Source organism: Bolinopsis microptera, chromosome 9 (assembly GCF_026151205.1).
Source record: "Bolinopsis microptera isolate Bmic1 chromosome 9, MBARI_Bmic_1.0, whole genome shotgun sequence".
In the NCBI taxonomy this organism is placed as follows: domain Eukaryota; kingdom Metazoa; phylum Ctenophora; class Tentaculata; order Lobata; family Bolinopsidae; genus Bolinopsis; species Bolinopsis microptera.
Window position 1 is genome coordinate 9250616 of NC_087080.1, and position 15770 is coordinate 9266385.

At 45.4% G+C, this 15770-nt stretch overlaps 3 protein-coding genes across 8 annotated transcripts in view; 1 reads left to right on the top strand and 2 right to left on the bottom strand.

The window, feature by feature from the left end:
* Positions 1 to 15770, top strand: part of LOC134820871 (uncharacterized) — a 1079557-nt gene that overhangs the window by 93398 nt on the left and 970389 nt on the right. The window lies entirely within an intron of this gene.
* The window catches only part of LOC134820861 (hemicentin-1-like), an 81796-nt gene that overhangs the window by 53955 nt on the left and 12071 nt on the right, over positions 1 to 15770 (bottom strand). For 5 of the 6 annotated variants that reach the window (XM_063831505.1, XM_063831504.1, XM_063831502.1 and 2 more), the window contains 19 exons: positions 6814 to 6950; positions 5897 to 6656; positions 5585 to 5704; positions 5243 to 5398; positions 4978 to 5075; positions 4735 to 4850; positions 4460 to 4562; positions 4228 to 4308; positions 3945 to 4047; positions 3619 to 3729; positions 2795 to 2928; positions 2434 to 2578; positions 1869 to 2011; positions 1609 to 1714; positions 1348 to 1474; positions 1135 to 1235; positions 769 to 986; positions 351 to 546; positions 158 to 214 (listed from right to left, as the gene is read on the bottom strand). In XM_063831505.1, coding sequence (XP_063687575.1) covers positions 158 to 214; positions 351 to 546; positions 769 to 986; positions 1135 to 1235; positions 1348 to 1474; positions 1609 to 1714; positions 1869 to 2011; positions 2434 to 2578; positions 2795 to 2928; positions 3619 to 3729; positions 3945 to 4047; positions 4228 to 4308; positions 4460 to 4562; positions 4735 to 4850; positions 4978 to 5075; positions 5243 to 5398; positions 5585 to 5704; positions 5897 to 6656; positions 6814 to 6950 — 3012 coding nt within the window. The remainder of the gene's footprint in view (positions 1 to 157; positions 215 to 350; positions 547 to 768; positions 987 to 1134; positions 1236 to 1347; positions 1475 to 1608; positions 1715 to 1868; positions 2012 to 2433; positions 2579 to 2794; positions 2929 to 3618; positions 3730 to 3944; positions 4048 to 4227; positions 4309 to 4459; positions 4563 to 4734; positions 4851 to 4977; positions 5076 to 5242; positions 5399 to 5584; positions 5705 to 5896; positions 6657 to 6813; positions 6951 to 15770) is intronic. The other variant, XM_063831503.1, reaches the window with a different exon arrangement.
* On the bottom strand, positions 7985 to 15701 carry LOC134821000 (serine-rich adhesin for platelets-like). Its single transcript, XM_063831666.1, has 2 exons — positions 8182 to 15701; positions 7985 to 8083 (listed from the first exon to the last, which is right to left on the bottom strand). Exons 1-2 carry the CDS (start codon positions 15574 to 15576, stop codon positions 7985 to 7987), a joined length of 7494 nt encoding a protein of 2497 aa, XP_063687736.1. The 5' UTR covers positions 15577 to 15701.

A 15770-nucleotide genomic window follows, 5' to 3' on the forward strand; every position in this document is an offset into this window, starting at 1 on the left:
ATAGCCTAGGTTGGTGTTTGTTCATGCCATGCCGCAAATAAGAAACACATGCGAAGTAACGCGTGCTGCACGTGATGCAGGTCACGTGATGCAGGTCACGTGATGCAGGTCACGTGCAGCAAGTAGCACGTGCAGTACAGCTGTACAGGGTGATCACCTCCTTGTAGAGATATTTGGGGTTGGCAATTCTCGTTTAATTGGGGATGGTGCTGGGCTGGGAGGGGATTTTTGTTTTGAAAAAAATGTCCGCTGATAACTTTAAAGCTTGTTTTGTTTGAACATGTGCTTCTAATCGACTTCTAATTATCTAATCAAGAGGCTACAAAAAGCCAGAAAACATTAGAACTAACCGACTCCATCAACTGGTATCCCCATAGCACCATCACTACCACTGCATCTATCTGATTTAAACCAGGATAGCGAGCTTACGTCATCAACTACGTCATCATCAGCCAGGTATACGTCACGAGTCTCACTATCTACAGCAAGCCATTGTTTGGTCGGTACCGAGTAGTGGATTGTTAACGGACGGAAGGGCAGAGAAACCTGAATCAAACATATGTTGGTAAATAATCTTAATTTAAAAATGTTTGTAGAAATATTTATGATGACATGTGATTATGTTTGTCTCATAATTGTTTGACTTGATTTGATTTAACCCAAAATTAACCCAATTCGACATGCTATGTCGTTTCAACTTTTAAAGCTTCTGAATAAATATAAATGAATATTCGCTAGTCGGATAATCGTGTCGTGATGTTCCCCTACCTCTTGCCAAACCCTCTGTTTCTTTAACACAAACAGTCGGTACTCTCCGTTAACAGCAAGTACCACTCCCTCCCTGACTGCCACGTTGATGACGTCATCAAGGGAAGGCAGGTCGAGAGTAGCACCGTCAGCAGATAGCAGGGAGAGAGAGGAGGAGCGGACTACTAGGTAGACTTCAGAGTCGGGGGAGAAGGAGAAGGAGGCGGCTGTTGCTGAGTCTGGTGGGGTGGAGGTTCGTTAGATGGTATTATAGTTAATATTAGTTGTTGTGAGGTAAAGCATATTATTTTGACATTGTAATAATATCTATACGGCGGCAGTAAAACACCGGTTAATTTGAAGGAAAGTACCGCAGAAATTACTTACCGACTGAAGCAACAGCAGAATAACAGCACATGTTGAGGGGTTCCCAGCTCTCAGATATGTTCTTCTTGGTTATCAAGGAGTCTGTACCCAGTTCAATTCCTCTGAAATTGAAATCATGTTTTAAAATATGATCTGAACAGTTTGCCATGATAACTTATTTAGGTTATTTATTCAATATAAATTTTCATTTTATTTCCGTTTTAAGAGGCGTACCTGAAGCTACCATTGTGACCAGTAGTAATGTACTTCAACTTGGTATCTTCATCTTCGTCTATCCTCACCCACTCACCGTTGGTGCAGATGTGCACACTACCGTCTATAATACCCACCAATGGTAGGTCTGAGGAGAAGGAAATATAAAGGTTCAATGATCAGATAAGAATTGTAGCAAATAGTAAGGCAAGAAATATATTAGCAAATATTTTCCTTATGTGGTATCATCACGATAATAGGGGGTCCGACTCCAGAACTCACCTATAACGACAACAGTTGTTTCGGAGACAATCTTATCATAGGGAGTCTCTACCTCACACCGCACCGTGTCTCCGTTTGAGACGTTTAGAGACACATGAGTCTCATTCTGGGAACAGGTAGAGATAAGTTATCAACTGTATTGCTGGTCATCTGCCAACTTTTGTTGTAAAAGAACTCGAAATTAAAAAGGTTCATGTTTCACTATCAGATCCTGAACATCAAATAACAGGCTAAGATAAACCAAGACCACTCAAAGTTACCTGTACATCAAGAACAGGTTTATCGTTGATGAACCAGTTTATGGTAGCTCCAGTCTCAATGTTAGGAACACCCACGAAACTGCTAGGCTCGTCAGTGTACACAACTGTAGTGTCTGATAGCTCGGTCTCCCATTCAAGTGGTTCTGCGGAGGGAACAATTCATGATTATCAGGTTAGTTTTTTACCGTGTCACTTGTAAATTGTTGGGAATGACGATCATAATTAGTGGGGAATGGTTAAAACTCGGTCAGTCAGATGCAGATGGATTTCAGATCTTGGCGTTATCTAAGAAGCCTCATCACTAAGGGTAGACAATAGACATTAAGCTAGACATTAGGGTAGACATTAGGGTAGACATTAGGGTAGACATTAGGGTAGACATTAGGGTAGACATTAGGGTAGACATTAGGGTAGACATTAGGGTAGACATTAGGGTAGACATTAGGGTAGACATTAGGGTAGACATTAGGGTAGACATTAGGGTAGAAATTAGGGTAGACATTAGGGTAGACATTAGGGTAGACATTAGGGTCGACATTAGGGTAGACAACTTTAAGGTTCTTACCGTATACGACCACATGAATGACCTCTGAGTCAGTTCCAGCAGGACTGACAGCAAGACACTCGTAGTGTTGGGACGAGGTCAGGTCGTGGAATATCTGGACTGTGGACACTGTGCTGGACACTGTGTTCTGGGGCTCGTAGCTCGCCTGGAGGGTTATTAAGTTAATTAAGTTATTAATAATTATTAAAAGAACAAAAAGAAGAAAAGAAAAAAAAAAGAGAAAAAAAGAAAGGGTTATTATGATAAATCTACTGGGGTGTGATAGAAGAGATGTAGAAATGCACATCTTTCCCCTAATGTACAATGTACAATGTACAATGTATACTAATGTATAGGATAAAGTATGAGTTATACTGGTTACCTGAGCAGGACTGGGTTGTATGACAGTAGTAGGGGTAGGAATACCGAACACAGTACAAGTCAGGGTAACACTTGCTCCTACAGGTACCACTAGGTCCACTCCGCTGAACGAGGTTATCTCCGGTTCTGATAGCGCTACAAAGGGGAGGGAGGAGTGAGAGCATGTTGAATATGTTGAACATGTTGAACATGTTTTAGCAAGGTTGGATATACTTCTTAACTTGGAAAATGGCGCGAATTCATTTATTTACATATTTTTCCGGCTTCAAGTTGAAATGAATTGAATGTATATGACAGATTCTAAAGATCCAGCTAATATGAAAGTCACGGATGTGAGTTACTTACGTATGGAGTCTATGGTGATGTGAGTTACTTACGTATGGAGTCTATGGTGATGTGAGTTACTTGCGTATGGAGTCTATGGTGATGTGTGTTACTTACGTATGGAGTCTATGGTGATGTGAGTTACTTACGTATGGAGTCTATGGCGATGTGAGTTACTTACGTATGGAGTCTATGGTGATGTGAGTTACTTACGTATGGAGTCTATGGTGATGTGAGTTACTTACGTATGGAGTCTATGGTGATGTGAGTTACTTACGTATGGAGTCTATGGTGATGTGAGTTACTTACGTATGGAGTCTATGGTGATGTGAGTTACTTACGTATGGAGTCTATGGTGATGTGAGTTACTTACGTATGTAGTGTATGGTGATGTGAGTTACTTACGTATGGAGTCTATGGTGATGTGAGTTACTTACGTATGGAGTCTATGGTGATGTGAGTTACTTACGTATGGAGTCTATGGTGATGTGAGTTACTTACGTATGGAGTCTATGGTGATGGGTGTTATGGCTACTAGTGGACAGGAAGACGCTGGTTTCACCCAAGCGTTCTTCTGGTTCCGGTACACCAGCTCGTTTGAAGAAGTTATTCCTGTTGGGAGACAGCAAGTTTAATATCTTAATAAGAACTGTAAGTGGTACTTCTTCTTTTTTAGATAGTTTTTATATGGTCGAAAGTTGTATCATGAAATTGTATAACCTCGATTGGAAACTCTTTCACGAAATCTTGATTTAAATTTCTATGTACACTATTTTACTAGAGTAATAATGGCATGGTTACTGTGATATTAAGATTAAGAGACTAACCAAGTATTTTGTTATCATACACGGCCACGTGGTTTAGTTTGAAAGGTACAGAGATGTGTCCTTTCCAAGCTGACTTGACATCAGCTGACGATTTCTGCATCAACTGTGGAAATGACGGTTAAAAATCTTTATTTCGAATTACCGAACACTTCTCAACAAAATAGTATTGTCAACCAAAAAAGTGTGAGACTTTCCTGCATAGTGGGAAAACTTTCCAGCGCAACTGTTATGGTTTCCATGAGGGGAAATGAGAAGCTGAAAAGTCTAATTTGTCCTGATATACCTTGTAATCCAGAACCACAGCTAGAAGCTCTCCGGTGTTGAAGAATGAGATGCTCCTGTATTTCCCACCCGTGTTCTTTACCTGAGTTGTTTTAAAGTTTAACGGAGTTGTATTTTTATTGAGGCAGAAAAATTAATATGGAAGTGGATAACACCGATAGGTCATCGTGTAATTAATAGTGTTATAGAAGCGAACTTTTGATCAATAAATTTATATATAGCCGCAAACTCACTCGTTTCCAAGATTTAGAGTTGAGTTTTGTCCAGAGGTTACCAGGTTTATCAATAGCATACAGCACGTCACCTGGTCCTACAGCCACGTCTTTTAGTGTTACCCTGTAGATAAGTGAACAACTGTAAAAACAAATTATTATATAACTTGATTAACTTAAACACCGTCATTATCTTAATACCAACGAACTATTACATGAAACTGTCTTAACTTAAGAACATGCGACACCGGAGCAACTTGTCACCTGATGCCCTTATATGGTCATGACTGACTTACTTAGCGGGTAAAGTATCATCCTGGGTGAATGGTCCTAGGAAGGAGTCAGCGACCCACAGGGCTCCCGCATCATCCACTCCGTAGAGCTGTCCACTTCCGGGATGTGCAGTGATCGCCTGGAAAATATTACGAAATATAAAAACTGAAAGGATAAAAGATTTTCCATCAATAGTTTATATTCCGGACGAGGCAATGTAAAAAATTTAGAATTGAAATTTGTGTCTGTCTTTAAATTAATTTCACCTTGAATTTGTGGGATGAAGGGATTTCTCTGCAAGAGTCCTTGATTGCGTCCTTTACAAACAGGTTCCCTTCAACATCAACACCAACAAACTTTGGAACTGAAAAACAAAGTGTTAACGATAGTGCAACTCATGTAATGATCACTTAATTTATTTGAGGGATACCCCTAGTGATAGCAAGTTAAATTTTTTTAAATTAAAAATATTAAATGAATTAAAAAAATAGATACTCGATAAATAGATAAAGTAGACATTAATAAACTTACTGTTAACATTAACGTGAGCGTTGGCCAAGATGCTGAGATCACCATTCTCCGCGATACACGCGTAGTTACCGGAATCTTCAGCTGCTACGTTGTGCAGCACAAGACTACCGTTACCGTGCAGGATCACATCACTGCTGTTTGTCAACATTCGGTTTCCTGGTTTTAGGGAGAAATATTGAGATGAAAGGTATTTATACTTCATGTTTATAAACTTATTACAAATTTTACCCGCTGTTCATCCAAACTTTCTGGACTTAGGAAACTGAAAAAATCATTTAAAGAAATGCTAAATTCCCTGCCAATTTTGTTTGAGCGTGTTGCTTGACTTGCGAGTAGACTAACCGATGAGCCAGAAGACCCTGATGGGGAGAGGTTTGCCCTGAGCAGCACAATCCAGTCTGACTGTTAGACCAGCAAACGTGTCCACATCGTTAGGTTGCACTGTGAACTGTAGGTACACATCTGACGAACGGGGTGCTACGTGTTAGGAGCAATTACAAATTGTAAATCATAGGATCAAGTCAAAGTTTTGTGCGAAAACTTAAAGAGAATAACTCGCCTAGTGTGTATTACCACATTTTAAATTGGCTTAGAATCAAAACTATTTTACAGCTTATGATCCAACTAAAAAGAAAGTGAAAGTAAAGCACTCACTCTCAAGAGCAGAAGAGGAGGGCACTACAGGTGGGGTGACTGTCACCTTGGTAACCGGTTCAGCAGTAGTACTTATATCAGGTCCTTTTGATGTGGTCACACCAGTGATCACACCTGGTCCGGTGGTGTAAGGAATCTTCTCATCAGAGTTCGTAGAGCGGACTGTAGGTGGAGAGGTGGTCTTCTTCTGTTTGTTTGAATCTGTTGTGCCGATATCAGGTTTGGAAGAGGTCGGTTTCTCTTTGTTTGATCCAGAGCTGATTGTGGGCGGAGAAGTTTTCTGTTTGTTTGAATCAGTTGTGCCGATATCAGGTTTGGAAGAGGTTGGTTTCTCTTTGTTTGAATCAGTTGTGCTGACATCAGGTTTGGAAGAGGTCGCTTTCTCTTTGTTTGAATCAGTTGTGCCGATATCAGGTTTGGAAGAGGTCGGTTTTTCTTTGTTTGATCCAGAGCTGATTGTGGGCGGAGAAGTCTTCTCTTTGTTTGAGTCAGTTGTGCCGATATCAGGTTGAGAAGAGGTCGCTTTCTGTCCCTCTGATTCAGCAGAACGGTCTGTAGGTGGGGAAGTGGTCTGCTCATCAGGTTGTTCAGTTGAGTACTGTTTAGACTCCGTAGATTTGCCATCGCCTCCTCGGGAAGTTGTTTTCGAGTCCAGTTTGGATGTTACTTCTTCGCCTTTGCCACTCGTCGTCGCTGGCTTCATTCGAGATGTAGTCAGAACCTTAGTAACTTCACCGTCATCAGAGGGTTTAGGTGTCTTCTGAAATGTCAGATTGTGATGTGAGGCAGCAAACTAGCAAGATTAACAGCATAAAATGCGAATTTCTAAGGCATGATAGTCTGATTGGGATCCATTAATTGATAGTCAAAAGAGCAAATGTTTCGTCGATTATTTAAGAATATACAACTGTTCTTACCATGGGAGAAGAGGTAACCTCCTTTACAGCAGAGTCAGTAACAATAGGTTCCTCAGAGGTATTGGGTTCGTACGAAGGAATAACAGTAAGCCTAGATCTAGTAGACACTTCAGTATATTGTGATGACAGGACAGTATCTGAAATGAAATGGATTAAGTCCTTCGACACTCGGAATACTCCTCAAAAAGTGAGAAAAACTAGTAAATTATCAATATTATAGGTACATACCTATATCTGGTTACAATTAAATGTTATCTAAAACTCACTAGATCTTGAAAGGTCAGGGTCAGTGTAAGTTGAGTACATGGTCGTTGAAGTACCATGAGTCAAGTCAGTCGCAGTCAAAGCTGGCTTAGTCGTGGTTATAGAAGACTGTCGCGTTGATTTTAAAACCAAAGTCGTGAGTAAAACATTTGGCAAAGTCAAAGAAGATTTAGATGCATATGTAAATGATGACGATTTAATGGATGTAAAAGGTATCGGTGATGACGTGGCAAACGTCGATGAAAAAGAAGATATTGACAGTGAAAGACGGGATGAAATGCTTGACAAAGTATCAATACTGGAACGAAGACTTGAAGACAATACATCTTTTGTTGAAACTTTCGTAGGAGACTCGGACGTTGCAGATAAAATCACCGAAGTTGTCGGTATCGAGGGTAATGAAAAGGATTCGGATACAATCAAGGAGTTGGAACTCTCCCTTGTCTGGTCAGATGATGTCGAAACGGCTGAGCTGCTCGAGCTCTCTCCTGTCGAGGAAGACTTCTCCAAAGACGATGACACTGAATAAGTCTCCAAACTCTGGCTACTCGACATATCGCTCATGCTTGAAGATATTCCTGATTCAGAAGATGCTGTTTCCGAACTGATGGTCAAGGATGTTCCAGCTGACGACGTGGATTTCAGTCTGATCGAAGACCCTTCTGAGGACGACGTTTTGGTGTATGATGACGTCCTGTCAGTGACCGAAGATCCCATTGATGACGACGACATTGTCATCGGAGTAGTTGTCGGTATTGATGGCAACGATGGCGAAGATGTCGATCTGTCTGTAAGCTTGATCGTTGGTTCTGATGAGCTGCTGACAGGTTTTCGGCTGCTTCCCGTGACAGGTTCCACCTGCGTGTCTGTCACCTGATCAGTTGAAGATATCGAGGATGTTTCACTCTTACCTCTCGTAACAGACGAACTGTCTGTCTTTGATGACGAAAATTTGGTGGACGTCGGTTCGGCAGACGTTTCCGTCATACCGGTATTCGTCCTCAAACTGGGCGACGACGACATTTTCACATACGATGTTGAAAACGAACTGCTGACAGTTCTTGTTGCTGTCGTTGGCGTTGCAGTCGGGATGGATGATAAAACCGAAGAGGAAGAGCTCGTGGTTTCATTATCACCACCCTTTCCTCCACCACCTCCATCCACGTTTTTCTTGGTGGTCGACGATGACACCGACGACGATCTGTCCAGGGAAGACGACAACGACGAACTCTCCTCACTCGAACTCAACGACGACGTTGTGTATTTCAAACTGGTTGTTGATGCTGAAAACTTCGACTCTGTTACGGCCATTGTGGTCCCCGTGGACCTCCCAGGTGAAAAAGTTATCGTGTTCGGTATCGTTGGTCTCATTGTCGTTGAGGCGACTAATTCTGAAGAAGAAACCGAGGAGCTAGTCCCCTCCGAGGAACTTGTGGTCAATTCTGAGGACACGGAGCTCTGTTGACTTGAGCTCTCAGATGAAGTCAAAATCACCGACGAAGTTACTGTCATCGGAGTAGTTGTCGGGATCGACGGCATCTCAGATGAACTTGATGTCACCACTTCCACCTCCGACACACTGCTCGATGACTCAAATGACGTTGATCGGCTTTCGCTCACCGAAGATCTCGAGGAGGAAGCCACTTCATCGGATGAAGAGGTTATCGATGACCTACCGAAAGAGGAAGAAGGCAATATCACCGTGTCCGTGGATTGTCTCTCCACCGATGACGTTGCCATGGTTGTACTTGGCGTCAAAGTTAGTGTCGGAGACAGGGTAAGATACGATGTCGAAAATGAGCTCTCGGACATGGTCACAGTCGTAGGGGTCGCAGTAGGGACGGGTGACATTGAAACACCTGAACTGCTCGAGCTCTCTCCTGTCGAGGACGACTTCTCCAAAGACGACGACATTGAGGAAGTCTCCAAACTCTGGCTACTCGAAATATCGCTCCTGCTTGAAGATATTCCTGATTCAGAAGATGCTGTTTCCGAACTGATGGTCAAGGATGTTCCAGCTGACGACGTGGATTCCAGTCTGATCGAAGACCCTTCTGAGGACGACGTTTTGGTGTATGATGACGACCTGTCAGTGACCGAAGATCCCATTGATGACGACGACATTGTCATCGGAGTAGTTGTCGGTATTGATGGCAGCGATGGCGAAGATGTTGATCTGTCTGTAAGCTTGATCGTTGGTTCTGATGAGGTGCTGACAGGTTTTCGGCTGCTTCCCGTGACAGGTTCCACCTGCGTGTCTGTCACCTGATCAGTTGAAGATATCGAGGATGTTTCACTCTTACCTCTCGTAACAGACGAACTGTCTGTCTTTGATGACGAAAATTTGGTGGACGTCGGTTCGGCAGACGTTTCCGTCATACCGGTATTCGTCCTCAAACTGGGCGACGACGACATTGTCACATACGATGTTGAAAACGAACTGCTGACAGTTCTTGTTGCTGTCGTTGGCGTTGCAGTCGGGATGGATGATAAAACCGAAGAGGAAGAGCTCGTGGTTTCATTATCACCACCCTTTCCTCCACCACCTCCATCCACGTTTTTCTTGGTGGTCGACGATGACACCGACGACGATCTGTCCAGGGAAGACGACAACGACGAACTCTCCTCACTCGAACTCAACGACGACGTTGTGTATTTCAAACTGGTTGTTGATGCTGAAAACTTCGACTCTGTTACGGCCATTGTGGTCCCCGTGGACCTCCCAGGTGAAAAAGTTATCGTGTTCGGTATCGTTGGTCTCATTGTCGTTGAGGCGACTAATTCTGAAGAAGAAACCGAGGAGCTAGTCCCCTCCGAGGAACTTGTGGTCAATTCTGAGGACACGGAGCTCTGTTGACTTGAGCTCTCAGATGAAGTCAAAATCACCGACGAAGTTACTGTCATCGGAGTAGTTGTCGGGATCGACGGCATCTCAGATGAACTTGATGTCACCACTTCCACCTCCGACACACTGCTCGATGACTCAAATGACGATGATCGGCTTTCGCTCACCGAGGATCTCGAGGAGGAAGCCACTTCATCGGATGAAGAGGTCATCGATGACCTACCGAAAGAGGAAGAAGGCAATATCACCGTGTCCGTGGATTGTCTCTCCACCGATGACGTTGCCATGGTTGTACTTGGCGTCAAAGTTAGTGTCGGAGACAGGGTAAGATACGATGTCGAAAATGAGCTCTCGGACATGGTCACAGTCGTAGGGGTCGCAGTAGGGACGGGTGACATTGAAACACCTGAACTGCTCGAGCTCTCTCCTGTCGAGGACGACTTCTCCAAAGACGACGACATTGAGGAAGTCTCCAAACTCTGGCTACTCGAAATATCGCTCCTGCTTGAAGATATTCCTGATTCAGAAGATGCTGTTTCCGAACTGATGGTCAAGGATGTTCCAGCTGACGACGTGGATTCCAGTCTGATCGAAGACCCTTCTGAGGACGACGTTTTGGTGTATGATGACGTCCTGTCAGTGACCGAAGATCCCATTGATGACGACGACATTGTCATCGGAGTAGTTGTCGGTATTGATGGCAGCGATGGCGAAGATGTTGATCTGTCTGTAAGCTTGATCGTTGGTTCTGATGAGGTGCTGACAGGTTTTCGGCTGCTTCCCGTGACAGGTTCCACCCGCGTGTCTGTCACCTGATCAGTGGAAGATGTCGAGGATGTTTCACTCTTACCGCTCGTAACAGACGAACTGTCTGTCTTTGATGACGAAAATTTGGTGGACGTCGGTTCGGCAGACGTTTCCGTCATGCCGGTATTCGTCCTCAAACTGGGCGACGACGAAATTGTCACATACGATGTTGAAAACGAACTGCTGACAGTTCTTGTTGCTGTCGTTGGCGTTGCAGTCGGGATGGATGATAAAACCGAAGAGGAAGAGCTCGTGGTTTCATTATCACCACCTTTTGCTCCACCACCTCCATCCACGTTTTTCTTGGTGGTCGACGATGACACCGACGACGATCTGTCCAGGGAAGACGACAACGACGAACTCTCCTCACTCGAACTCAACGACGACGTTGTGTATTTCAAACTGGTTGTTGATGCTGAAAACTTCGACTCTGTTACGGCCATTGTGGTCCCCGTGGACCTCCCAGGTGAAAAAGTTATCGTGTTCGGTATCGTTGGTCTCATTGTCGTTGAGGCGACTAATTCTGAAGAAGAAACCGAGGAGCTAGTCCCCTCCGAGGAACTTGTGGTCAATTCTGAGGACACGGAGCTCTGTTGACTTGAGCTCTCAGATGAAGTCAAAATCACCGACGAAGTTACTGTCATCGGAGTAGTTGTCGGGATCGACGGCATCTCAGATGAACTTGATGTCACCACTTCCACCTCCGACACACTGCTCGATGACTCAAATGACGATGATCGGCTTTCGCTCACCGAGGATCTCGAGGAGGAAGCCACTTCATCGGATGAAGAGGTCATCGATGACCTACCGAAAGAGGAAGAAGGCAATATCACCGTGTCCGTGGATTGTCTCTCCACCGATGATGTTGCCATGGTTGTACTTGGCGTCAAAGTTAGTGTCGGAGACAGGGTAAGATACGATGTCGAAAATGAGCTCTCAGACATGGTCACAGTCGTAGGGGTCGCAGTAGGGACGGGTGACATTGAAACACCTGAACTGCTCGAGCTCTCTCCTGTCGAGGACGACTTCTCCAAAGACGACGACATTGAGGAAGTCTCCAAACTCTGGCTACTCGAAATATCGCTCCTGCTTGAAGATATTCCTGATTCAGAAGATGCTGTTTCCGAACTGATGGTCAAGGATGTTCCAGCTGACGACGTGGATTCCAGTCTGATCGAAGACCCTTCTGAGGACGACGTTTTGGTGTATGATGACGACCTGTCAGTGACCGAAGATCCCATTGATGACGACGACATTGTCATCGGAGTAGTTGTCGGTATTGATGGCAGCGATGGCGAAGATGTTGATCTGTCTGTAAGCTTGATCGTTGGTTCTGATGAGGTGCTGACAGGTTTTCGGCTGCTTCCCGTGACAGGTTCCACCCGCGTGTCTGTCACCTGATCAGTGGAAGATGTCGAGGATGTTTCACTCTTACCGCTCGTAACAGACGAACTGTCTGTCTTTGATGACGAAAATTTGGTGGACGTCGGTTCGGCAGACGTTTCCGTCATGCCGGTATTCGTCCTCAAACTGGGCGACGACGAAATTGTCACATACGATGTTGAAAACGAACTGCTGACAGTTCTTGTTGCTGTCGTTGGCGTTGCAGTCGGGATGGATGATAAAACCGAAGAGGAAGAGCTCGTGGTTTCATTATCACCACCTTTTGCTCCACCACCTCCATCCACGTTTTTCTTGGTGGTCGACGATGACACCGACGACGATCTGTCCAGGGAAGACGACAACGACGAACTCTCCTCACTCGAACTCAACGACGACGTTGTGTATTTCAAACTGGTTGTTGATGCTGAAAACTTCGACTCTGTTACGGCCATTGTGGTCCCCGTGGACCTCCCAGGTGAAAAAGTTATCGTGTTCGGTATCGTTGGTCTCATTGTCGTTGAGGCGACTAATTCTGAAGAAGAAACCGAGGAGCTAGTCCCCTCCGAGGAACTTGTGGTCAATTCTGAGGACACGGAGCTCTGTTGACTTGAGCTCTCAGATGAAGTCAAAATCACCGACGAAGTTACTGTCATCGGAGTAGTTGTCGGGATCGACGGCATCTCAGATGAACTTGATGTCACCACTTCCACCTCCGACACACTGCTCGATGACTCAAATGACGATGATCGGCTTTCGCTCACCGAGGATCTCGAGGAGGAAGCCACTTCATCGGATGAAGAGGTCATCGATGACCTACCGAAAGAGGAAGAAGGCAATATCGCCGTGTCCGTGGATTGTCTCTCCAACGATGACGTTGCCATGGTTGTACTTGGCGTCAAAGTTAGTGTCGGAGACAGGGTAAGATACGATGTCGAAAATGAGCTCTCGGACATGGTCACAGTCGTAGGGGTCGCAGTAGGGACGGGTGACATTGAAACACCTGAACTGCTCGAGCTCTCTCCTGTCGAGGACGACTTCTCCAAAGACGACGACATTGAGGAAGTCTCCAAACTCTGGCTACTCGAAATATCGCTCCTGCTTGAAGATATTCCTGATTCAGAAGATGCTGTTTCCGAACTGATGGTCAAGGATGTTCCAGCTGACGACGTGGATTCCAGTCTGATCGAAGACCCTTCTGAGGACGACGTTTTGGTGTATGATGACGTCCTGTCAGTGACCGAAGATCCCATTGATGACGACGACATTGTCATCGGAGTAGTTGTCGGTATTGATGGCAGCGATGGCGAAGATGTTGATCTGTCTGTAAGCTTGATCGTTGGTTCTGATGAGGTGCTGACAGGTTTTCGGCTGCTTCCCGTGACAGGTTCCACCCGCGTGTCTGTCACCTGATCAGTGGAAGATGTCGAGGATGTTTCACTCTTACCGCTCGTAACAGACGAACTGTCTGTCTTTGATGACGAAAATTTGGTGGACGTCGGTTCGGCAGACGTTTCCGTCATGCCGGTATTCGTCCTCAAACTGGGCGACGACGAAATTGTCACATACGATGTTGAAAACGAACTGCTGACAGTTCTTGTTGCTGTCGTTGGCGTTGCAGTCGGGATGGATGATAAAACCGAAGAGGAAGAGCTCGTGGTTTCATTATCACCACCTTTTGCTCCACCACCTCCATCCACGTTTTTCTTGGTGGTCGACGATGACACCGACGACGATCTGTCCAGGGAAGACGACAACGACGAACTCTCCTCACTCGAACTCAACGACGACGTTGTGTATTTCAAACTGGTTGTTGATGCTGAAAACTTCGACTCTGTTACGGCCATTGTGGTCCCCGTGGACCTCCCAGGTGAAAAAGTTATCGTGTTCGGTATCGTTGGTCTCATTGTCGTTGAGGCGACTAATTCTGAAGAAGAAACCGAGGAGCTAGTCCCCTCCGAGGAACTTGTGGTCAATTCTGAGGACACGGAGCTCTGTTGACTTGAGCTCTCAGATGAAGTCAAAATCACCGACGAAGTTACTGTCATCGGAGTAGTTGTCGGGATCGACGGCATCTCAGATGAACTTGATGTCACCACTTCCACCTCCGACACACTGCTCGATGACTCAAATGACGATGATCGGCTTTCGCTCACCGAGGATCTCGAGGAGGAAGCCACTTCATCGGATGAAGAGGTCATCGATGACCTACCGAAAGAGGAAGAAGGCAATATCACCGTGTCCGTGGATTGTCTCTCCACCGATGACGTTGCCATGGTTGTACTTGGCGTCAAAGTTAGTGTCGGAGACAGGGTAAGATACGATGTCGAAAATGAGCTCTCGGACATGGTCACAGTCGTAGGGGTCGCAGTAGGGACGGGTGACATTGAAACACCTGAACTGCTCGAGCTCTCTCCTGTCGAGGACGACTTCTCCAAAGACGACGACATTGAGGAAGTCTCCAAACTCTGGCTACTCGAAATATCGCTCCTGCTTGAAGATATTCCTGATTCAGAAGATGCTGTTTCCGAACTGATGGTCAAGGATGTTCCAGCTGACGACGTGGATTCCAGTCTGATCGAAGACCCTTCTGAGGACGACGTTTTGGTGTATGATGACGTCCTGTCAGTGACCGAAGATCCCATTGATGACGACGACATTGTCATCGGAGTAGTTGTCGGTATTGATGGCAGCGATGGCGAAGATGTTGATCTGTCTGTAAGCTTGATCGTTGGTTCTGATGAGGTGCTGACAGGTTTTCGGCTGCTTCCCGTGACAGGTTCCACCCGCGTGTCTGTCACCTGATCAGTGGAAGATGTCGAGGATGTTTCACTCTTACCGCTCGTAACAGACGAACTGTCTGTCTTTGATGACGAAAATTTGGTGGACGTCGGTTCGGCAGACGTTTCCGTCATGCCGGTATTCGTCCTCAAACTGGGCGACGACGAAATTGTCACATACGATGTTGAAAACGAACTGCTGACAGTTCTTGTTGCTGTCGTTGGCGTTGCAGTCGGGATGGATGATAAAACCGAAGAGGAAGAGCTCGTGGTTTCATTATCACCACCTTTTGCTCCACCACCTCCATCCACGTTTTTCTTGGTGGTCGACGATGACACCGACGACGATCTGTCCAGGGAAGACGACAACGACGAACTCTCCTCACTCGAACTCAACGACGACGTTGTGTATTTCAAACTGGTTGTTGATGCTGAAAACTTCGACTCTGTTACGGCCATTGTGGTCCCCGTGGACCTCCCAGGTGAAAAAGTTATCGTGTTCGGTATCGTTGGTCTCATTGTCGTTGAGGCGACTAATTCTGAAGAAGAAACCGAGGAGCTAGTCCCCTCCGAGGAACTTGTGGTCAATTCTGAGGACACGGAGCTCTGTTGACTTGAGCTCTCAGATGAAGTCAAAATCACCGACGAAGTTACTGTCATCGGAGTAGTTGTCGGGATCGACGGCATCTCAGATGAACTTGATGTCACCACTTCCACCTCCGACACACTGCTCGATGACTCAAATGACGATGATCGGCTTTCGCTCACCGAGGATCTCGAGGAGGAAGCCACTTCATCGGATGAAGAGGTCATCGATGACCTACCGAAAGAGGAAGAAGGCAATATCGCCGTGTCCGTGGATTGTCTCTCCAACGATGACG

Bases quoted from the DNA above. Each gene is read 5' to 3' on its own strand.
- LOC134821000 (XM_063831666.1), bottom strand. From the start codon at position 15,576: ATGCCGTCGATCCCGACAACTACTCCGATGACAGTAACTTCGTCGGTG. The intron at 8,084-8,181 runs GTTTTATCATCC...GTCGTCGCCCAG, and splicing joins CCACGAGCTCTTCCTCTTCG to TTTGAGGACGAATACCGGTA.